Source organism: Doryrhamphus excisus, linkage group LG2 (genome assembly GCF_037039965.1).
Source record: "Doryrhamphus excisus strain RoL-2023G ecotype Guam linkage group LG2, RoL_Dexc_Guam_v1.1, whole genome shotgun sequence".
NCBI lineage: Eukaryota > Metazoa > Chordata > Actinopteri > Syngnathiformes > Syngnathidae > Doryrhamphus > Doryrhamphus excisus.
In genome coordinates this window covers 4,978,000-5,002,635 of record NC_136358.1, presented here as the reverse complement: position 1 = coordinate 5,002,635, position 24,636 = coordinate 4,978,000, and the positions used below count along the sequence as shown (strand labels likewise).

General features: G+C 43.1%; 1 protein-coding gene across 1 annotated transcript in view; it reads right to left on the bottom strand.

The window, feature by feature from the left end:
• Positions 1 to 1,856: 1,856 nt before the first annotated feature.
• adam19a (ADAM metallopeptidase domain 19a) overlaps positions 1,857 to 24,636 on the bottom strand; it is a 72,039-nt gene continuing 49,259 nt past the window's right edge. The window contains exons 10-23 of the mRNA XM_058067908.2: positions 24,030 to 24,114; positions 19,127 to 19,269; positions 18,871 to 19,048; positions 15,671 to 15,760; positions 13,829 to 14,024; positions 13,566 to 13,674; positions 10,289 to 10,493; positions 7,990 to 8,067; positions 6,171 to 6,279; positions 4,215 to 4,356; positions 3,094 to 3,196; positions 2,787 to 3,005; positions 2,511 to 2,719; positions 1,857 to 2,432 (exon numbers count right to left, since the gene is read on the bottom strand). Coding sequence (XP_057923891.2) covers positions 2,387 to 2,432; positions 2,511 to 2,719; positions 2,787 to 3,005; positions 3,094 to 3,196; positions 4,215 to 4,356; positions 6,171 to 6,279; positions 7,990 to 8,067; positions 10,289 to 10,493; positions 13,566 to 13,674; positions 13,829 to 14,024; positions 15,671 to 15,760; positions 18,871 to 19,048; positions 19,127 to 19,269; positions 24,030 to 24,114 — 1,912 coding nt within the window. The 3' untranslated portion in view covers positions 1,857 to 2,386. The remainder of the gene's footprint in view (positions 2,433 to 2,510; positions 2,720 to 2,786; positions 3,006 to 3,093; positions 3,197 to 4,214; positions 4,357 to 6,170; positions 6,280 to 7,989; positions 8,068 to 10,288; positions 10,494 to 13,565; positions 13,675 to 13,828; positions 14,025 to 15,670; positions 15,761 to 18,870; positions 19,049 to 19,126; positions 19,270 to 24,029; positions 24,115 to 24,636) is intronic.

Below are 24,636 nucleotides of genomic sequence, written 5' to 3'. Positions count from 1 at the left end.
CCCTGAAAGACCTGTTAGTCTGCCCATTAGAAGTCCACCTGCACTCCATGTATCATCCTGAATCAGATGCACGTGTTTGAGGTCGTTAGCTGCATAAAGACACCTGTCCACCCCATACAATCAGTAAGACTTTAACTTGTAACATGGCGAAGACCAAAGAGCTGTCCAAAGACACCAGAGACAAAATTGTACACCTCCACAAGGCTGGAAAGGGCTACGGAGCAATTACCAAGCAGCTTGGTGAAAAAAGGTCCACTGTTGGAGCTATCATTAGAAAATGGAAGAAGCTAAACATGACGGTCAATCTCAATCGGAGTGGAGCCCCATGCAAGATATCACCTCGTGGGGTCTCAATGATTCTAAGAAAGGTGAGGAATCAGCCCAGAACTACACGACAGGACTTGGTCAATGACCTGAAAAGAGCTGGGACCACCGTTTCCAAGGTTACTGTAGGTAATACACTAAGACGTCATGATGTGAAATCATGCATGGCACGAAAGGTTCCCCTGCTTAAACCAGCACATGTCAAGGCCCGTCTTAAGTTTGCATATGACCATTTGGATGATACAGAGGAGTCATGGGAGAAAGTTTTATGGTCAGATGAGACCAAAATAGAACTTTTTGGTCATAATTCCAATAAGCGTGTTTGGAGGAAGAAGAATGAAGAGTACAATCCGAAGAACACCATCCCTACTGTGAAGCATGGGGGTGGTAGCATCATGCTTTGGGGGTGTTTTTCTGCACATGGGACAGGACGAGTGCACTGCATTAAAGAGAGGATGACTGGGGCCGTGTATTGTGAGATTTTGGGGAACAACCTCCTTCCCTCTGTCAGAGCATTGAAGATGGGTCGTGGCTGGGTCTTCCAACACGACAACGACCCGAAGCACACAGCCAGGAAAACCAAGGAGTGGCTCCGTAAGAAGCATATCAAGGTTCTAGCATGGCCCAGCCAGTCTCCAGACCTGAACCCAATCGAAAATCTTTGGAGGGAGCTCAAACTCCGTGTTTCTCAGCGACAGCCCAGAAACCTGACTGATCTAGAGAAGATCTGTGTGGAGGAGTGGGCCAAGATCCCTCCTGCAGTGTGTGCAAACCTGGTGAAAAACTACAGGAAACGTTTGACCTCTGTAATAGCAAACAAAGGCTACTGTACCAAATATTAACATTCATTTTCTCAGGTGTTCAAATACTTATTAGCAGCTGTATCACACAAATAAATTGTTAAAAAATCATGCATTGTGATTTCTGGATTTTTCTTTTTAGTTTATCTCTCTCACAGTGGACATGCACCTACGATGAAAATTTCAGACCCCTCCATGATTTCTAAGTGGGAGAAATAGCAAAATAGCAGGGTGTTCAAATACTTATTTTCTTCACTGTATATATATATATAATCGAATATATATACAGATATATTCATTCATTACCACTTATCCTCACTAGGGTATGCCTCATGTAATGCACAAATTGTCAATTTGTAAAACTATACTGCACATTTTGATCGCATCCAGTGTTTTGTTCTTATTTCTTATAGCCACCTTGATGAGAGTGGAAATGGCTTAGGAAATCGTTTACATGAATCCATCTCCCCATGAGGCCATTCATCCTCACACAGCTCTCCACTCCAAACACACGCTCTCCAAAAGCATTAGTCTCCATGGAGAGAACTGGGCGTCTCATTTCTAACAGGGTGGAATCCATAAAGAACTGGTGATACAAAGCCTCAAGAACTATTAGATCATCATGGAACGTATGGAAGTCTTTCAACAAAAAGAGAAAAACAAAAACAAAACAGTTTTCCTTGAACTATTCAGCAAAGTACACTGAGTCGGCTTCAATGATGACCCAAATGACACCTTTGTAAAAAATACTTTATGGAACATTTCAAGACAACACAAAAGACATTCAAATCAATGCAAGTGGCGTGGGTGTGCTCCATTCACATGTAAACAACAATGCTGTCATTATTTCCTCATCCGATACAATAAATTATAATGATCAGTGGACTTGTAAACATAACAAAACATTATCTTTGAAAGGATTTTCAAGCAACTGTGAACAGAGACCTCTTTGGCACAGAACACAAATCCTAAAAAACAATTGTAAACCAGACAAGAGCTACAAAAAAAACATTTAAAAATGACATTAAAAAATGAAAAAAACTGATTTGGCAAAATGTCTCAGTCTGCAAGGCCTCCGTGCAAAACTGCGTCAATGTGGCTAAATTTAGAGTGCTCGCTCTTCTTCTTGTCCGTTTTTGTTTCTTTTGACATTGTCCTCCTCCTGCCGCTTTCTCTGTGGTCAACCAACACGGCAACGTTGTTTTAGTGCAAATAGGCTTTGGAGGGGGAGGGCCACGTGGGGGCCAGAGAGAAGGTCATCTTCATGATGGAGGTGAGGATGTGTTTGGTTTGGTACCTGGGACCGGTCTGCAGGAGACAAGAAAGCAAATAAACGCTCAAGCATGCATCAGGACCCCCGTTGCAAAACAAATAAAGTGTGCCCACCTGAGAGCTCTGAGAGGGGGCACGGCTGAGACTTTGCCCACAGGCCTGAGTCCTCCCGCGGGGGGCATCACAACCAAAAGGCTCGGGGGAGGTTTTGAGGTCAGCACACGAACCGGACTCGCTGTAGGGGAGGTTCCCCTGGTGGGACTGAGGGGGAGGGGTCTCTCAGGTGGGAACGGGGGCAGTCTGGGCTGCAGCTCAGATACCAGCTGAAAAAAAAACCATTTATTTGTAATTATTCCTTTGCATGAATTAGAAAGCAAAGGGCAGTCTCACCAGTGGGGAACGTGTCGGATTGAGGGGAAGGGGCTTCTTGGGCGGGCTTAGACGCTGTGGGGGTGGCAGGGATTTCCTACTGGGGGGCTTGCCTGCCGGTAAAGGTGGGCGTGACCCCTTTAGGACAGGTCGCAGGGGTCGCACAATGTTGACCGGCTGCGTGCTGGCGGGCGGTGGTGCTGGGCGGAGAGGAAGGACCTCTTTGCTGGTGGCAGGAAGCTGACGGAGCGACGAACAAACATCAAGTTAAATTATGAAGTAATTATAAGAAGCTGAATCATAAGAGCAGTTGAAAAATATAACGCACCCCCTTGTGGCCGCCTGCTTTGTGGATTGGTCCCACAACCTTTAAGTGAAAGGCGGGATTCAGATGGCCGTTCTTCTTCCCGTTCTCCAAGGATGTCTCCATCCTGTCCACACAAAATATTCATTAATATTTACCGACTGTTGCGGGGGGGCAGCAGCCTCAGTAGGGAAGCCCAGCCATCCCGGTCCCCTGTCCCCGGCTGGGCATGCCTGGAACACCTCACTCGGGAGGTGTCCAGAAGGCATCCAGACTAGATGCCCAAGCAGATCTGATTGACGTGTCAACTTCCCCTTAAAGCAGGGGCCTCAAACACGCGGCCCGCGGGCCAAATGTGGCCCGCAGGACACTAGTTTGAGGCCCCCGCCTTGATATGAAAGTTTGATGTTAGTGCGGCACCGCGCAAGTTTGATATGGATGCTGTATGGTATGATGTACCCAGAAAAAATTATTACGTTTGATTAATGTTCATGTTAAAGGTTAAATAACTGTTAATAGTTATCCTCCCTATCCGTGTGGAAGTGGTAAGTTTTTGGCTTTTTAAGTTTAAAGGAAATAACTTGGAGGCTACCGTTTAGGTCGCTAGCTCTCTAGTTTGCGAGTTAGCATGTGTCTCAAGACCCTGCAGTTGCGCAATATGTTGTATGTTGCCCAGACCCTAGTTCCAGTGGCCCCCCAGGTAAATTGAGTTTGAGACCCCTGCCTTAAAGAGTATTTAGAATCAGTATGGTAACATATTAGAAGCCAGTCGTCATGTTTTCTTCTATCTGCTACAATCAGGACATATTTCCTGCCTGCTTCATTTGCAAGGCTGGGCTCGTTAAAGGACTGGATGGTCTCCAGAAGCTTTTCTGTGGTGTAAATCAATGCGCTAGGAGCTGAGGATATCTTAAGGCACTCTGCCACGCGGCGTCAGGCAGAGAGATGAGCTCGTAAAAGAAGCTCTTGAGGTGATGAGGGCTCCGATTTTGTTTGCTTGCCATGGTGGCAAGCAAACCGGCGCGGTCGTAAAAGATGGATTGATCTCTCCGAAATCATATGCAGTACATGACACATGACATGTGTTCTGTTGCGGATTGTACAGTGAAAACACAATGACATCATCACATGAACGGCTGTCGTACTTGTTGCTCTTGTTCTTCTCTCGTTGCGTGAGCCACTTGTGGAAGTAGGAGGTCTTGATGCGGTAGCAGTAGAAGAGCATCAGCACAGCAGGGAGGACCACCAGGAAGGCAAACAAAAGGCCGACCACCAAGCCCACTTGACCTGCGCGCACACACATTTGGAAAAAGTATTTTGCATGAGAGGCACAAAGAAGTGATGATGTAACAGAAAGTTGATACGATAGAAGAGAGCATGTTTGATGCAGTTTTAAGCCGAAAAAACAACCACAAGATGGCAGAAGTGTATTTTATGTATGTATTTTATTTATGTATTTCATTCATTCATTCATTTTCTATCGCTTATCCTCACGAGGGTCGCAAGGGGTGCTGGAGCCTATCCCAGCTGTCTTGGGGCGAGAGGCGGGGTACACCCTGGACCGGTCGCCAGCCAATCACAGGGCACATATAGACAAACAACCATTCACACTCACATTCATACCTATGGACAATTTGGAGTCACCAATTAACCTAGCATGTTTTTGGAATGTCGGAGGAAACCGGAGTACCCGGAGCAAACCCACGCATGCATGGGGAAAACATGCAAACTCCACACAGAAATGGCCGAGGGTATTTATGTATTTCATTTATGTATTTTTAAATTTATTTTAGTATTTTAGTGTATTTTAAGAACTCAACCTGCACCTCCCCACCATTGAAATACACTGCACAGCAACCAGGAAGTCAAAAGCCATCTTGCTGTGTTGCTGGAGGAGGTTACGCATTGAAGGGAAAATTTAACCCATGCACACAGTTCGTTGCAAATCGTAAAATTGTAAATAGTTCATGGTGATTTATTAATTTTTTTATTTTATTTTCATGTGAAACAACCATTTTTTTTGTGTTTTTGATGTTGTGGCATCATTGCTAAGACATTAAACACCGAAGTTGCTATTTAAAAGGCAAAACCACTGACTGGCCTGTTGATAGTGTTGTAGCTTGCATCAGAAACAGCAGATACAATAATGATGGATCAATATGTTGTTTGTAGAAAGAAAAGAAGAGTATCTTTGCAGGAGATTTTTTACAGATGCCCTGCCTCGTTCTCTATGTCCATGTCCAAAATCCTTTCTGAGTAGGGCTCCAAAGACATTTTGACCTCCAGAGCCACAAACACACAGGCACGGCAGGAATAATCCATGCCCTTCCTTTGAAAATGAAAACGGTGGTGGTTGCTGGTTTTGGTCTCCTGTTGGCAGGAGTTTTTTATTTATTTTTTTAAATACACAATAAAAATCAAACTATTTGTTTGGGCCTTTTATCTCTATTTTATTTTTGTATTTCAAAGTGAAATTCAAATAACCCCATCATTTTTGTTATATTTATTTCCATTCTTACTAACCTTTTAGCACACTCAACTCTCACGGGATGGAGCCACATCGCCATAGAAATCACATTTTTAATTTTGTTATTATTTTAAAGATATATGGACAAATGTAACTGAGGACCCCTGCTCATTAAATGCATTTTAAATTATATTCTAATTACTGGCATACCGACAAAACATGCAGTTACACAACATCACGCCCTGTTAAAGCATCTTCCTGCTGGAAAATATTGAACACATTGACTTGTAAAACAGCTCCCTCTGCTGGTTTTATAGCCGCAGTGCTCTTTTCCCCTGGCAGATGGCGCCATGCAACCACTTCAATTTAAGTTAAGCAGGAAAAAAAAAAAAAAAAAAAAGAAAAATCTACAAATACTCTACTGTACTGCCATTTTGTGACGTTAATTAAAAAACCAAAAAACAACACCAGGAGGTTGCCAACAGCCACGGTTGTTAATACCAATGTTTTGTGGCTCGGTGCTAATTAGAAACCCTGGCGGCTATTTGTTTTTACCATAGGAGAATAGTGTCATTCATTTGAACATAATGTAATTTGTTTCTAAAAGTGTGTGCGTGTGTGTGTGTGTACTCACTGTCGTACTGTATGGGGCCGCTGTCTACACTGCCCCCGAGGCCCGGCTTCTCACAGAAAGGTGGGGCCCAACCTCGACTACAGTGGCAGTTGCCATTGCTGTTACACACCTACAAAGAAGACGCTGATGAAGGATTGCTTCAAGAGTGTTTGGGTTTTTTGTGTTGGGGTGGACTTGGGGTGGTCAAGGCTTCATCAAATGAAGAGTGATTTCCTCATGGTAAGTCTGCCCCTGATCAATCTCCACATACATAATTCATTCATTCATTCATTTTAAACCGCTTTTCCTCACAAGGGTCGTGGGGGTGCTGGAACCTAACCCAGCTGTCTTTGGGCGAGAGGCACCCTGGGTACACACTGGAATGGCCGCCAGCCAATCACAGGGCACATATAGACAAACAACCATTCACACTCACATTCATACCTATGGACAATTTGGAGTCGCCAATTAACCTAGCATGTTTTTGGAATGTGGAATGTGAAAACCCACGCATCCAAACATGCAAACTCCACACAAATATGGCAGAGGGTGGAATTGAACCCTGGTCTCCTAGCTGCGCGCTAACCACTCTACCACCGTCCCATCTCCACAAAAATAAAACATTCATTGATTCATTTTCTACCGCTTTTTCCTCACGAGGGTCGCGGGGGTGCTGGAGCCTATCCCAGCTGTCTTTGGGTGAGAGATGGGGTACACCCTGGACTGGTCACAACTAGCCAATCACAGGGCACATATAGACAAACAACCATTCACACTCACATTCATACCAATTAACCTAGCATGTTTTTGGAATGTGAGAGGAAACCGGAGTACCCGGAGAAAACCCACGCATGCACGGGGAGAACATGCAAACTCCACACAAAGATGGCAGAGGGTGGAATTGAACCCTGGTCTCCTAGCTGTGAGGTCTGCGAGCTAACCACTCGACCGGCTTTAATTAAAACATCAAAATAAAACATCAATTCTGTATAAATGACTTTTCTAAGCAATACAAGTACTGAACATTGAACTTGTTGCTTTTCCTCTGCTTCGGATAATATAAAATAGATAAAAACAGACCCATCAAAAATAACAGTGTTCATCCTCTGGTGTTCTCTGGTATCACAAAACAGTTGGGCGACCCCTCCACCAAAATGTTGGTTCTCCTTTCACTGTTGGACATCTCGTCACTGTAGTCCTGCACTTTGGCTAGTATGATGGGCCTGCAGGTCATTGCTTGACCAGACTTGCTCATACATGTTCTCCTTGCGTTTATCTGATCTATGGTTTACTAAATTGCCTCTTTGCTTACCTCTTTGCTCCATTTTTAAGTCCCTTCTCCAATAAGTACCTTACCTTCAATACTACAGCGAGAGCCTTAACAAGCCCAAAGCCAATGACAGCCAATCAATGTGTGCTTCAGGTTGTGACTGACCATTGTCAGCACAAGAAGAAAAACTCACAGAAAGTGTTAGGGTTTAAAAATTAATGCAATAAAAAAAATAACACACTAAATATGGCTGTAATTAATTCATCACAATTAATGCAACAATCAAAAAGCCTGGTGACCATCATCACAATGAAGAGTTGATGGACTCGTAAAGCTTGCATGATTTCTCCGTATCTGCCTCAGGCTTGCTTGTACGTTCCAATAAATAGCTCATCACCTGGGGGGTGTGTGTGTGTGGGGGGGGGGCTGCTGTATTTCAGCTGTTGTTTCATTTTATCTTTTTATTCCTGCCTTTTACTGTGGCTTTTAGCGTTTGCATAACACACAAGCTTTGCCCAAGGACACAATGAGATCAGGGCAGTGTTTGGGTGTGTGTGTGTGTGCCCTTACCCCGTTGCCATGACAGCGGGCGATGCAAACCTCCAGCTCGCTAAATGACGCATTTTGACAACGGCGGTCTCGACATACCTGTGACGACACAAGCAAGGGGATGTGGAAGATTAGACACACAAGCACACCTTAAAAGGAGCTTTAAATCTATCTGGATGGCTCCAATTTGAGGACAAGTTGCAATGAAAGGAAAGGTTTCCCTGTCTAAACAATGATAATATGTATTAAAGGGAGTATACTGTGGAGCTTTCACACAGAAATTTGTATTGTGTTACTGATTTTTTGTTTCAGCAATGGATCATGCTCATTAAAATGTGTATATGTCCGGTGGCCGTACAAACGCTCCAAACACAGAAATGATCAAAAAACTAAAAACACCATAAAACATCCATCCATTTTCTGTACCGCTTATCCCAGGGGTGGGCAAACTTTTTGACTCGCGGGCCGCATTGATATGACAAAATTTACGGGCGGGGGGGGCAGACTATATATTTTACAGTCCACCTGGTATTATTGTATCTGTAAAATTGTCATGCAATTTGCTATTATTATTTATTATTTTATACTTATATTTAAATATTTTAAAAATAATAAAATATTATAATAATTACAATAAAATTAAAATAATAATTATTATATTATTATTATGTAAAATATGCAAATATAACAATAATATTATATATATTTAATATAATAATTAGCATTAATATAATAATTATAATAACCATAATAGTTCTAATAATAATTATAATAATCTAATAATCTAATAATAATCTAGTAATAAGAATAATAATTATTATTATTATTATGTGCTTGTGTCCCTTTTTTCAGGAGCACTTTGTAAACAACAGACCATGTCAAAAAACAAAATTGATAAAACCATCAAAAGGTTGGCTCAGGCCATGATGCCAGGTTGTATGTTGAGTTTAAATGAAATACTTTGGAAAGATTGGGCGGGCCGTATTCAAACACTTGGCGGGCCGGATGTGGCCCCCGGGCCGTAGTTTGCCCACCCCTGGCTTATCCTCAGGAGGGTGGCGGACATGCTGGAGCCTATCCCGGAAACGAATGCACAAAATATACCCTGAAATTAAACATGCTGCATTCACATTAACGTAGGAAAATCATTCAAATAACAAAAACAACCAAAACAACGTGAGAGAAATGCTGCTCAAGTTCACAGACCAAAAAAATATAGGTTTGACAGGCTACCAGGGACGCCAGACCTGAGGAATGTCCCTCTGGATTCCCAGAAGAAAGCTGGTAAATGAATTCATGAATGCCTTTTGTCGGGGGTTCATTCAAGGGAGAAAATAAATTGTTTACAGAAACAACACAAAAATATGATGGCTCAGACAAACAACAAAAATATACAAATCTAGAAGAAAATAATGCAAAAATGCAGGCACATGTTACCAACAATGTAACCCTGTACCACTTTCACACGTTCCTCAATCTACACTCCCCCTTTTTGGAGAGACACCTTCCCTTTAAATAGTCTTGCCCCTCCCTTGGGCGTACCCACTCAACAATAGGGGTGCAGAACCCTGTTTGCGACTTGGTTCAGTCTAATGTCACCTGACCACTACTTGCGCGCCAATTTCGCTTCTTAGGGGGACCGGCCCGGAAGTAGTCCCTTCCGGTGTGCGTCGGCAGTAGGCTGCCTGTCTCGCGGTTCATGCGTATGCATGTTATAGATTGTGAGTGGCGTGTGGACATTCGAGGGTGCACACTCGAATGTCCACACACAGGAAATACTTTGTCCGGACGCCGGGAGAAGTTTGTGTTTGGTTACGTGCCAGCGTGCAGCACGACGTCTCATATGGATGGAGGAGTCCTCTTCTCCGTCACACCTTTGTGTAAACACTTAAAATTGCGTCCTGTTAGCCTGGTAAACGTCTGTTTTGTTCTGTGACGTTGCTACATATCTCTCATGTAGTTCTTTTGGGGGATTTGTGTCTTACTGACATTTAGAACATTGTGATTGCCACATTTTTTATTTACAACATTTCCCCATTGCATGTGTTTTATAGTGTTTTCGCTTTTGCTCATCATTTCTGTGTTTGGACGTTACTTCCCCTGTGGGCCACCCAAATACTATTGCACAGAAAGAAATGTGTTAACTAGTGTCAGGGTTAGCAGACGGGACGACGGAGTGATGCGGCAAAAGACAGCCAGGCAGATAGATTGAAAAGGGAGCAGTGATAGAGATAGCTCTCACTGTTCAAACATCAGTGTCGTGGATTCTGGCTTCAGCTCATTTTTAAGCTGAAGCCACTTTGCCGGAGCGAGGACTCACCTTGCCTTCGCCACACTTGGTGCCGGTCACGACGAGGCCGGGGTCTGGAAGGTCGCCCTGGCCGTCCTGGGTGCTGTAGACATAGGTGCCGCGACACTTCACCTCCGTGCCTCCTGTCTTGATGGTGGTGTCGATGGACACGGCGTTGGTGCCTTTGGGCTTCTTGGCAGCACTGTGGCACTGGATCTTTCCACATTTGGCATCACTGCATATAAACAGATGCAATGGTCTTAATGTTCATGTTCATGGCTGAAGAGCACTGCCTACAAACCAGCAGAGTGATGATACACACCTGGGGTCTCAAACCTGTGAGCTTCTTTGACTAAATGAAAATGGACACGTTTTTGTAACATTTATTTTTAAAGCTTATTTTAAGTACTTAAAGGAAAGGAAAGGTATACAAAACTGTAGGGAGACCAGATATGTTGTTTGGTTTAGAGACAGTACCACTGAGGAAAAGACAGGAAGCAAAACAGGAGGTAGCAGAGATGAGTATGCTGAGGTTCTCACTGGGAGTGACCAGGATGGATAGGATCAGGAACGAGTACATCAGAGGGACATTACATGTTAGAGGCCTTGGAGATAAAGTCAGAGAGGCCAGACTGAGATGGTTGGGACATGTCCAGAGGAGAGATAGTGAACTATTGCTAGAGCTGCCAGATAGGAGGCGTAGAGGAAGACCAAAAAGGAGGTTTATGGATGTAGTGAAGAAGGACATGAGAGTAGTTGGTGTGAGAGAGACAGATGCAGAAGACAGGGTTGGATAGAAGAGGTTGACTTGCTGTGGCGAACCCTGAAGGGAAAAGCCCAAAGAGAAAAAAGAAGGTTTTAACTATGGACAATTTAGAATAACCAATCAACCTAAAAAAAGAGACCGAATGTAAAAAAATAACATGAAATATACATTCATTCATTTTCTCCCGCTTTTTCCTCACGAGGGTCACAGGGGTGCTGGAGCCTATCCCAGCTGTCTTCAGGCGAGAGGCGGGGTACACCCTGGACTGGTCGCCAGCCAATCACAGGGCACATATAGACAAACAACCATTCACACTCACATTCATACCTATGGACAATTTGGAGTCGCTAATTAACCTAGCATGTTTTTGGAATGTGGGAGGAAACCGGAGTACCCGGAGAAAACCCACGCATGCACGGGGAGAACATGCAAACTCCAAACAAGAGATACCCAAGGGTGGAAGCGAACTTGGGTCTCTTCGCTGTGTGGCCTGCACGCTAACCACTCGGTCGCCGTGCAGCCGCGATAATATTCGAATATCGAAAATATTTTGTAGGAATTATCAGCAAAATTTGATATCGTGACAGGAGTCCTTTGTGTGATATGTCGGTAGGATGCTTTCCTCTTATTGTCTTATTGTCCTTGATATTTCTTCAATAATTACTCATTCTTCAACACGTGTCTCAATTATATTTACACAGAGAAAAAATCACAATTTACTGTAACAAACATAATTTCCATCACAGTTTTTTTGACAAATTCTGGCTAAATCAGGCATCTCAAAAAAAGCACGCAAGAAGGGTGGAATCGAACCCTGGACCTCCTAGCTGTGAGGTCTGCACGCTAACCACTCGACCACCGCGCCGCACAAACATGAAATAAATGTTAGGAATTAATTTGTTTTCGTATCGTGGCTCAGTAGTCGGTGGAGAAATCCCGGTTGGCAAGCTCAAAGGTCGTTTCTTGTCGTTGGCCTCAGGAGGGATTGTGGTCAGAGAAACGGTCCCAAAGCAGATCGTTTCCACTTTTATGTTTTCACATGTTGAAGTCATATTCAGCATTTCTTTGCCTTCAAACTCTCTGACTCTTATCTGACCACATCACATTCTCCCAAGCCTGGTCTGAATCATTCAGATATGGATTGTCAAACTTCAGACTTCTGTACATGCAAGGGGGGACCTTGCGGACGATGTAGGATCTCAATCCATTTTCTTGGCGACTGCAGTGCTAACTCCATTTAGATCATTAAACAGCTCCTCCTGTGCCATTCTGGTCTGGTTCCTCACTTTTCTCACAATGATCCATAATTCACAAGATAAAATCTTGCATGGAGCTACAGAGTGAGTTTTACTAATTTACTAATGATTGCCTTTCTCACCACCTTGTAGTCTATTCCAGTCTTGTACAGGTCTACAATCTTTGACTCTTTCTGTGGCAGGTGTTCTTTTTATCCATATAAAGGAGATGGGATTAGGACTACTTTCCCAAAGGGACGGGACTAATGTGTGCTTCACGGTCTTCACAGTCTGGGAGGTACAGGACGGTACTTTCAATACTGAGCACAATCATTGATTTAATGTTTAATTTTACATTGAACATGTTATTATATATCCACCCTCGGCCATCTCTGTGTGGAGTTTGCATGTTCTCCCCGTGCACGCGTGGGTTTTCTCCGGGTACTCCGGTTTCCTCCCACATTCCAAAAAACAGGCTAGGTTAATTGGCGACTCCAAATTGTCCATAGGTATGAATGTGAGTGTGAATGGTTGTTTGTCTATATGTGCCCTGTGATTGGCTGGCGACCAGTCCAGGGTGTACCCCGCCTCTCGCCCGAAGACAGCTGGGATAGGCTCCAGCACCCCCGCGACCCTTGTGAGGAAAAAGCGGTAGAAAATGAATGAATGTATTTATATCTGTAAAAATCATAATTAAAATGATGGTCCGTTTATATCTCCGTAAGTGCGTAAGCAAATACTTTTCCCCACTGCAAGTTTGGATGTTGTTGAGCCATTCTTAATGTTGAAAACGTTCTTATCAACACTAACATCTTCCTCATTGATATGCAGATGAAGACTGGCAAGTACACAAACTCGCATGTGCCGTCTGAGGGGATAAACGCTGAAATTACAGGATGATGGCGCAGTGACTAATGCTAAGATTAGTCAGGTTCTGTCAAGAGACGTATTGCATTTACATATCCTCTAATCAGCCTTACTGTAACCGCTGCAGCGTTTAACGAGTCCTGTGGGACCACATCATCAGCAGCATCATCAACTTCCTCATTAACATAACTAAATTGCTCATTTGGATCCATTCATTAGTGAGGTTTCGGTGTGTTAACATGTATGAAGAAAATCCATGATCCCCCCGCCGCCCCCCTGAAGATTCACTTTGGACAGCAGGAAATGGAAGACTATGTTCTCTTCACTTCATCTAATCCACCAATTTTCTTTTCCTAAAATGGTCTCCCTGCTCATTGTGGACATCGTGAGTCACCACACAGTGGAGTGGAGTACATCTTCATTGACCATTATCTCTCACCTTTTCGCACACTTAACGTAGTTGCCGTGCTCATCTTTCCCGCAGTTTCCAAAAGCATTCCCTGCGGCATTGACATCTTCGAAGCATGCGTCATGGGCCGGCCGGGCACCTGGAAACACCATGCATCCCATAATTGCTCATTGCTCTTTTTGCAAGAAAAAAACCCATTGAATCAATACAAAAACACATTACACGTTACACGTAAACATGGGTTTTATAGGACTATTTAGCATGATGTCCACTGGAAGTGGAAGTGTCCTTACCAGAGCCCCACAGCTGCAGGCACTGCTGCTCATGCGTCAGACACATGCCGTTGTAGCAGTATGCCCGTCCGTACTGGCAGGCGGAGCCGTCCAGTAAATAGACGTTAGCAGGGCAGTAAGGTGACGCCCCCGTGCAGTACTCCGGAAGGTCGCAGGACCCAGCCGGGCCCCGGCACATGGTACCCGCCTGCTTCAACTGGCACGGGAAGCAGAAAAAGCAGGAGTGAGGACTCGGATGACGGATACTTATTCATGTTTTTGGTTTGCTCCATACCTCCCTAATAATAATTCTAATACAACTGGATTCATCTCTGCCTTTAAACCAGGGGTCTCAAACTCAATTTACCTGCGGGCCACTGGAGCTAGGATCTGGGCGAGGCTGGGCCTCATCAGGTTTTCAAAAAAAAACGCAACAAAAAACGCATTTATTAAAAACTAAAAAAAAATAAATAAACTTTGCTTTGGTTCCGATTTTCTACAAGAAAAGCTCTGATAAAACATTCCACTGTTCTCAAATATTTTAATTTTTATTTTTCTGCACAAAATAAGATGAAAAATAAATAATCAAATCAAGAATAAAGAAAATCAATCAATCAGTAAAACGGCAAATAATACAGCAAATAATAAAAACTTAAGAAACAACATAGTTGGTGGGTAGACAAATTATTTTTTTCAGATTAAAATGAACAAAGCATTATTAGAGCCCTGTAGACATGACAAAACACGACTATAGTCACATTTATACTCTTTTTATTTACAACATATTGCGCAACTGCAAGGTCTTGAGACACATGCTAACTCGCAAACTAGAGAGCTAGCGACCTAAACGGTAGCCTCCAAGTTATTCCTTTAAACTTAAGCCAAAAAGCCAAGCCAAAAACTTACCACTTCCACACAGATAAAGAGGATAACTATGTATGTAACAGTTATTTAACCTTTAACATGAACATTATTCAAGCGTAATATTTTTTTCTGGATACATGATACCATACAGCATCCATATCAAACTTGCGTGGGCTGCACTAACATTAAACTTTCATATCAAGGCGGGGGCCTCAAACTAGCAAACTAGCAACTAGCGGGGGCCACGTGTTTGAGACCCCTGCTTTAAACCATCCTGTTGATCAGCTCCCGTGGATTCAGGATGTAGAATTTGAACATCCCTTTACTAGACAATCTGCTCTACCTCCTGAGCCACGTCACCCCAAATGTGATGTGAGATCTTCCTGGAAGTAGTTCAACTTCGCAGCTGAACAGTGCCACAACGGTGGCGCAATCCATTATGCCTCAATTTCTCTCGACATGATTAACCACAGAATTCTTATTCAACGCAACCACTGACTGATGTATTGTTACGTCTGTCCGTCTTAAAGACATCTCTTCAGTTTGCATTCATTACCAATCATGAGTGAAGCCAGAACTTTGAGTATACACAGCAGATGGCGAAAGCGGTGGAGCTAAGAGCTAAGGTGTGGATGTTTTGTTCAGATAGCTTAGCATTAGCTGACCTACATTGGATTTGTTTCAGCATCTTTAATGTACAAAAAGCACCAAAATAGACCCCTGCAGCATTCATCTTTTATGTATGTGGTACTCAGTGGGAAAAAGGCTGGACATCCCTGGAATAAACAGTGAAGGCGCTCGGCTTTGACACCTCTCACTCTTACAGCGGAATGTCAAAATGTGCATTACATCACTGAGATGAGCGCCGATGATGAGAGGCACCGGTGTGGTTTGAAGTTGACACTTGATGTGCAATGACAGGAGTTGTGTTAAAAGTCTACAAGGGTATACAATGGACTGGTGTGTGTGTGTGTGTGTGTGTGTGTGTGTGAGCGTTACCTTACAGCCTTGACAGCACACTCCATGGGCACACTGAGCCTCTTCCTTCAGGGTGCAATTGTTGGCATTGCAGCAGTCATTGGTGCATTCCTGCAAACAAATGAGAGCAGTCATGTAACATGGATGTTTTAAAATGGCATATTTTTCCATGCAATTTGGCCTTTTTGTCCATTAAAAGATTTTCAAAACTTTCAGCGTTTGTGTATGGATAAGTAAAACTAAGCTTGTGACATAAGAAATGTGCAACATTAACCTTATTTAACAGCGGAATACAATAAAGCTATTGACATAGTGGCGCTGATTTCATTACATGCCACAGTAGACGTTTGTGCATGATTAACAAAATATTAATATTGTCTCCTGGGCTTTGTCTACTGTAAGTGAATGTTGATTTTCTATATAATGTAAGGCATTGCACATTTAATATATCACTATGTTGATGAACATAGCCGTTATAATGCAAAGATGTGGCTGTTGATCTGATTGGGGAAAAAAATGGGAGCAAAAACATTGCATTGATATTATTGTACAAATATAACGGCAAGTGTTTTGGGAGGTCTGATTTTTTTGAGGAGGCATTTTTGTGATGCAAATGTATGACTCTTTTGAACGCAACATGTTTTGAGAAGCCAAACTCTTTACTTAAGTGGCCCCAGCAACTTAGGGGAACTACATTCATCATCGCAGATCACTAACCAGTTAGAGGTCTACACGGAGCGGCTGGCCCCACGGCTGGCCGGACTCCTCGGCTAACGGGGCGGAGCGGGCTGAGGAAATCTCAAAAACATGGCCACAGCTGTGGAAAACTAATATAAAAAAATATTGATAGCCTCATTTGTTTCTTGAAAGGTCACCTATATTGTCCATAATCCTTCCTTATATCATCTTTTTCACACAATTTATACTATCTTGAGCTGAAAAGAGGCTGTGGACGGCTGTGGCTGTCGTGCCACGGCTGTGGGGCGGAGCGGCCAAGGAAAAGCACAGCCGTGTAGACCTATACTAACCAGAACTAGACTCACAGTAAGTATGTGTAATGTTGCTGTAATACACTACTGATGGTGATGTTATACAACTTCATGTCAAAAAATTCCTGTGGGGACTGTGACTTGATGAACTGGTTGACGTAGACGAATTGTGGACTTTTTGCGGTTCATCTGTATCCATGCTTGTGTAATTATGTCCTTATATTTCAAAAAAATATAATGATCCTGTCTGTCGTGGCTGTTTTGTATTTGTATTGATAAAAAATAAAGTACATATATTTTAAAAAACACCACAAGAAAGCGAAAGTTTCATTTATGAAGCCCTAAGTCATGCTACTAAGTACACCATGACACTCATAACGCATTAAGAATAAGTGACATTGCAGTGGGATTCATGAGGCAAGAAGGGATTAAAAAAGGTACGACAGGCAAGTCAGAACTTCAAAAAGATTGGGGCGGGGGGGGGGGGGGGGTAGGTGTAAAAATAAAATGCAGAGGTGTGACACATTGCTGCACACCAAGAGCATTTCCTGTTGCCATGGCGCCCTCTGTAGCGCCACTGCTACGCTCCTTGTAACAAATGTGGGAGGAAGGTGATCACGCTGACATGAAAAGAGGATTTTGAGTAATGACAAGAACAACAATAACAACAACAAAAGCATGGAGTACTGTATGCTGTGACAAAGAAGACACAATGGACTTATCCAGAACTCTCAAACCGCTCCATGGACTTTCACAAACTCACTAGTCTGCAAACCCAAGCGTTGGTGACGTGTTTGTCAAGCAGGGTCTTGTTAGAAGCCTTTCTGTGACACAGCTCTTCACGGCCGCTCAAAGCAAAGCGGGTTTGCTCAGCCTCCGTCTTGATGTGACACACGCAGACATTTGAGCGAACTTTACGACAATCTCTCAAGCGTGAGGCAAAGATGAGACGCATGCTGCATGAAGGATAAAGCCAAGCTTAAAAGGAGCACTACACAGACATTTAATCAATTAATTCATCAATTAGGGGTGAGCCCAGAGCTCTTAGTTCCTTGCTGAATCGTAATTCTTTATCTGGGCAAGATATTTCTGACAATTCTAACTTTGTTTGGATATTAATACTAATGAAGAGGTAATAATAAAAAAAACACAAATAATAATACATTTTCTGCTTCTACAGCTTAGAGCAATATGATGCGGAAGAACTTAAAGGTGTACCCAAACAAGGTCAATTGTATCATTCCCACTTCATGCCTGAAGTCCGGCATGTTTGGCGAGTGCGAGTACTCCGGTCCAAACCAAAGCATGGCACACTTCCCTCCTCTGGCATGATTGAAAGAGGGGGTCTAGGGCACGGCATAATCCCATGTACACGCACCTGCAATCTAGACAAGTTACTGACTGACTGTGATGCGACTGCTCCGTGCATCTTTGGGCGGGAGGTAGAGTACACCCTGAACTGGTCGCCATCCAATCACAGGGCGCATAAAAAAAGACATGTCGACATGGAACTATTGACACATAGATTGAGGACTGAAGAAGACATTTGTGGAGAAAAATGGGTGAAATGGACACTGTTCACGGACAAAAAATCAAGGAAATGACTCAAATTGCACCATGACAGGGAATGTGGGATAGCCAAATTGTGTGATGTGTATGTCCAGTGCCCCTTTTTTTTGTTTTGAGTGTGTTTGTATTACTGTTGACGTTTTGTTTAAAATATATATAAAAATAAATAAAAATAAAGTATTAAAAAAAAAAAGACGTGTCATTTCATTATTGCAATCGCTCTCCTTGCAAGTAATTAATGACATTGGCCAAATCACAAATAATCATTCATTCATTCATTTTCTACTGCTTTTTCCTCACGAGGGTCGCGGGGGGTGCTGGAGCCTATCCCAGCTGTCACAGGGCACATATAGACAAACAACCATTCACACTCACATTCATACCTATGGACAATTTGGAGTCGCCAATTAACCAAGCATGTTTTTGGAGTGTGGGAGGAAACCGGAGTACCCGGAGAAAACCCACGCATGCACGGGGAGAACATGCAAACTCCTGGTCTCCTAGCTGTGGGGTCTGCGTGCTAACCACTCGACCGCCGTGCCGCCCACAAATAATCAGAAAAAACTCAAAACAAGAAAAACTGCAGTGAAGTAGTGATGGGTCATATAGTACAAATCCACAGACAACCTCCAAAGTAGAAAAGCCAAATAGAAGTGTGCTCACATCAGGTTCGCCGCAGTCGCACTCCTCTCCATCCTCCACGAAGCCATTGCCGCACTTCTTCCCACCCACGAGGTCCTTCATGTTGGGCATGTTGTACAGACACATGCCTCCCCCTTTCTGGAAGTAGCTGTCAAGGTCACGTTTGCTACAGTGGCTGAATACCCTTGGAAATGGATGTCTGTAGCAGAAGTGGAAGTCATGGCTAAGTGACCCTTTTTGTTGCAGGGCTGAATGTGGTACTTTTAAGAGGCCTCACCCAGTGGCAGCCGCCATGACGCACCCGCCCTGGTCGGCGGTCGCCTCCACGCAGCAGCCGTCGTGGTCGTGACTCATTCCAAAGTTGTGTCCGATCTCGTGGGCCATGGTGGCCGCCGCCCCGATAGAGACCTCCGAGTGGTCCTGGGGGCATCATAATGGTGTTTACTTATGATCTGATCCAAAATAAAGTAATTTATCAAGGGTGATGTAAAATGGTGTGTTACCACAATTATTTATTCATAATAAATGAAAGATTTTAAAAGCACACCGCTGAAGCCCTAGTGAGGACAAGCGGCATAGAAAATAGAAGATTTTTTTTTGTCCAATACTGACAAGTCAAAATCCACTGTGTAGCATTTTACCTTTTAAAGTGAAAGTAAATGACATTTTTCAAAGTGCACTCCTTTTCATAATACCTGAGAAATAATAAAATAACGTCTAGTAACACAACATGCTCAGTGCAAAGTAAGCCTCAAAATATAAGCATGGCAGTATTAACCTGGAATCTAACACCAACAAAGATTTGCACATGTACATTTATTATCACAAAACGAGAAGGCAGAGGCACAAAACAGTGTCATGACAGTACTCTCCCCCCTGTCTCCTGTTTATAAACAGGCGCCACCTGGTGGCCTACCTGGCTTCTTCAGGAAACGATGTGTAGGTTCCAATATGAGGGATCGATCAAACCAGACTGATTTGAGTCGACCAAGTACTGGAAACCCTTGCTCGGTCACTAAAATGGCCTTGACCATGAACATTGAATGGTCATTGACTAGGAGGTACCTCTGGAGCGCTTGGTTGCTGAGGGTGACGAACTTGAAGGTCGGATGATGACCTGTTCAACAGGGTAAGGGCCAATTTACTTAGGTTTTAGTTTCTTGGACTTGCCGTGGAGGAGCAAGTCCCAAGATGATAACCACACCCTCTGTCCAGGCTTGTATTCCGAATCTGCAACTGAGTCCAGTCCTACATGGAGGCCGTGGACGAGAAGGGTTGGGCGCAGGAGTACATGATTCTCAACATCCTACTGAAGCCCCTAAAAGATACGGGACAGGAGTTGGATAATCTCTTGGTGTGCCACTTCGGAGAGCGGCGAGTACAGTCTGGCGAGTATATCGGGATTACGGTTCATCCCTCCCGGATGCGAACAAGGTGGTAAGCATTATGAAGATCTAGTTAAGTGAAAATCTTTGGGGCAGTGGAGGGAGTTGAAAGTGGAATCTAATAAAGTAAGGGAGTAGTTGTTCGTAATAGTGATGTTATTAAGCACACAATAATCAATGCGGGGCGGAGTAATTTATCTTTTTTTCTACTAAAAAAAAAGAATCCTGCTGCTAATGGAGACGAGGAGGGTCGAATAAGCCCGGAAGCAAGCGAGGAGGAATTGTATTCCTCAAATGCTTCCCTCTCTGGCTTACACAGGCGAGGAAGGTACAGCAGCGCCAGGGAGAAGATACATGCTACAGTCATAGGGACAGTGAGGGAATCAAGGCAAGATCAATTTTGGTGGCCGCTGGGATTGGACACACCCACCTGAGACAGTGTGAGTGGAAAAATACGCTCTAATTAATAATAGACGGCTTAGCCCACATGACAAAAGATGACAAAAAACATTATTGTTTCTTGGTGATTACCGGAAAAACCGAGCAAAAAGAGTTGGGTCTAGGTGTCATGGTTGGGTGGTGCGAGTCTGGACCCCAGACGCAGCGGCAAGAGGCAGATCAGGTAACCTCAGTATTCTTTTGTACCAAACAACAAAAAGCGATGCTGTAAAGATGGCATAGTACCACGTAGCAGTACATAAGACTGGATTTTGACTTTGGCAGATGTTTGCGCAGAAATAGGAGTTATAATTCAGGGTCTCCCAGCTGCCAGCAATCAGCATAAATAGATGTGTCAGTTATTATCATCAGGTGCGCCCAGTAGCTCCCCCTCTAAGGAAACACAGAATGTGACAAACTGTCCTTATGTCTTTGGCCAAATTAGCAAGTAAATGTGCTAATTCGGGTGGCACGGCGGTCTAGTGCTTAGCGCGCAGACCTCACAGCTAGGAGACCAGGGTTCAATTCCACCCTCGGGCATCTCTGTGTGGAGTTTGCATGTTCTCCCCGGGTACTCCGGTTTCCTCCCACATTCCAAAAACATGCTAGGTTAATTGGCGACTCCAAATTGTCCATAGGTATGAATGTGAGTGTGAATGGTTGTTTGTCTATATGTGCCCTGTGATTGGCTGGCCTCTCGCCCGAAGACAGCTGGGATAGGCTCCAGCACCCCCGCGACCCTCGTGAGGAAAAGTGGTAGAAAATGAATGAATGTGCTAATTCGGTTCGGTGCTAATTTGCTTATGTCAAAGTCAAAAGCCGATCAGAAGGGTGTCAACATAAACGGGTTTCACTGTACAAAGAACGCATTTTTTGTCCTTTTCTAATCAGCTCTCCAAATACCAACAAGTTAAAAGCCACTCTGTAGCTTTGTGCCTTTTAAAGTGGATACAATCAATCATTATTATTATTTATTTATTTATTTTTTTACAAAGTGCACTCCTTTTTATTATACCTGCTGGCGTAAACATTGAACAGAGAGCTGAGTGCACTATGTTTCCTGTTAAAACTTTTAATGTGCATGATTAGATTTGAATACGCCGCAGGGCAAAGTGGCTTGAATTGAATATAAAAGCCATCCGCAGTTCTGTGTCACACCAACACAATGACAATATTTCAATATGATGTGAAGTCATTCATTTTTTACCTCTGCTTCAAAATTCTGCAATATGACAAAAACATAATTTGGGAGCGTGAGGCGCTTTCCACACAACGCCGCTTGAATTTGTCATACCACCTCTGCTCACAAGACATCCAGCAGCCTGTTAGAAGCTAATCAAACTATTGATCTCTCAAGACGGGCCCTTTTTGCTTACACATGGTCATTACTTTCGACGGGAACAAACAAATCCCACTGAATAAATTGCCAATTTGGGTCCGTTGCATACAAGTAGGCTTCAGACATCCAGGATAAATGACTGAGCTGAGTTCAACCAATCCAAAACAAGAGCGCCTTTGTGTAATTGGTTGCCTAAAAACCAAGCCCGGATGAGCAGACACGAATTCATCAAGTCAGGTGAAGCATGTGGCTTCCGTAATTAGACACTGCCATCGATCACAGATTCACTGATTCACCATGGCAACGAGAATGGTGTACTTTGCTAGTCAGAAGTGGGGACCTCCCGGGGGGCTTACGATGAGGTAACAGAGCAAATTAAAAAGACACTTACTGCTCTACTGCACCCATCACAATTACAATGCAAATAGTTATATTGGTTGCTTTGGTGTGTGTTTAACAAACTAGGAACAGCGATGTACACAAATAACTATGAAGTCTTTATTGGTTTATTAGCATACCAGCCTTACTCACTCGTGTATAGCATGTATACTTCTGGTTTCCCCTCCAGCACTGAGCCTTCTGGGTAATATAGCGTAAATTCCGGACTATAAGCCGCTACTTTTTTTCCCCAAACTTTCAACCCTGCGGCTTATTCAGTGATGCGGCCAATTTATATAATTTTTCTAACGGCCGCTAGGGGATCTCGAGTAGAAAAGGTAAGATTAAGACCGGTGGAATATATGCGTCGAGGAAGACTGCAACTTCTTGTCTTGTGCATAAATTAAATTAGCGTGAACATACCCTCATCATAGAAAAATGCAAAAAGAAAGGCATATGACGCAGCTTTCAAGCTAAAAGCAATCGAGCTATCCGATAAAGAAGGAGACAGAGATGTTGCATGTAAACTTGGCATAAACGAATCGATGGTGAGACGCTGGAAACGGAAGCGGGAAGAACTGGAGCAATGTAAAAAAATGAAAAAAAGCCATGTTGTACCATGTTGCTACCGTTTTACACAGGCACCGTTTGTGAAGAAAGTTATATTATTAAAACTTTGAAAACTCTCTCTGTGTACCGTCTTTCTTTGTAAATATGTTTACATGTTTTAATGTGGGCACATGCGGCTTATATACAGGTGCGGCTTGTGTATATACAAAATCGGTTTTCCTCGAAAAATGTAGTGGGTGAGGCTTATAATCAGGTGCGCTCTATAGTCCGGGAATTACGGTAGTACAATAGACATTTACCAACACCATGAATTAATCTGCTGAATCTGTTGCAGTTTGTCCATAGTTAACTCACAATTAATCACATTCAATCGCAGATAGAAATAAGTTTTTATCTGTAATAAGTGGTTGAAATCACGTTAACATGAAAAAAAATTGCCGCTGTTAAAGGAAACGTCCGTTATTAACGTGTTAATTTTGAAAGTTTTCGTTTTAGGCAAAACAAGATTAACTTTGGACATTTCTGTCTTTTTCTGATATGTTGCTGAACAAACCACTGTTTGTGTTTGGTTCATGTTGATTTGATATGACTGATTCTTAATTCATGAAAACACCAACAAGGAGATCATTTGTTCCTTCATTCATCTTCCACACTACTTATAGCTAATAGGGTTGCAGTATGCTGGAGCCTATCCCAGCTGATTTCGGGCGAAAGGTGGTGTAGATACGTGGATGCACGTTGAACACATCTTGTCTGAATGACAATCCTGAACTTTCAGCGGAATATTTTCTGCATTTAAATGCATTATTCTTCACGAGGGTTGAAGGTGTTGTCCTGCTGAATGATATTTGTTTATTTTTTAAAATATCCTTCTTAGAATATTCTTCTGAAACAGTGGTAGTCACACCAGAAGTTGTCTTCAGAAGACATGGGAGGAAAAACATCACTTGTGATGCCTCCTCTATAGGACAGAATGTATGGATTAACCAAAAATGAATGATTTGTAACAGTGAGTGAAAAGAAAAGATGTTTGGAGAAGCACAATGAGGGCTAATATTATTCCCACATACCACGTTGATCCCTCCAGAGTTCTCCAGACTGCACATGCCCTCCAGCGGTGCCATGCCGATAGTTGTCCCCTTGAAAATCACACCGCTGTGACACACACACATACATACACATAGAGAGAAAAAAAATCACTTAACCTCAATCTGCTCCCTGTTGATTTAGTGACTCCGCAGTGGATGCACATTGATTTCTGATGCCACATGTCACATCGCAAGGAGACTTCCATCCACCTTGTGCACTTAGCATCCCAAACGCAAGCGAGGCCTGTCTCATCAGTCTCATGCGTGCCGAATCAGTGTGTTTGTGTGTTCAGTCAGTGGACACACTCGAACTGAATGGTCAAACTACGGCCTGTTAACCTTTTTTAATGTGGCACACTCAACTTTTCCCAAATTATTTCATTAAAAACCTTTAACACTGACACAGACTGAGGCAGAATGTCTGAATTGAACTGTTTGAAAAATACTCAGTGGAAGCTACGGGTGTTGCGAACCACTTAATTATGTCAAACTATTATGATAATGAATACTATGATCATTCACGTTGTGAATGAATACTATGGGTTATTATTGGTTGTGTATAATTTATTTTTAGCCCAAAAGCTACCTC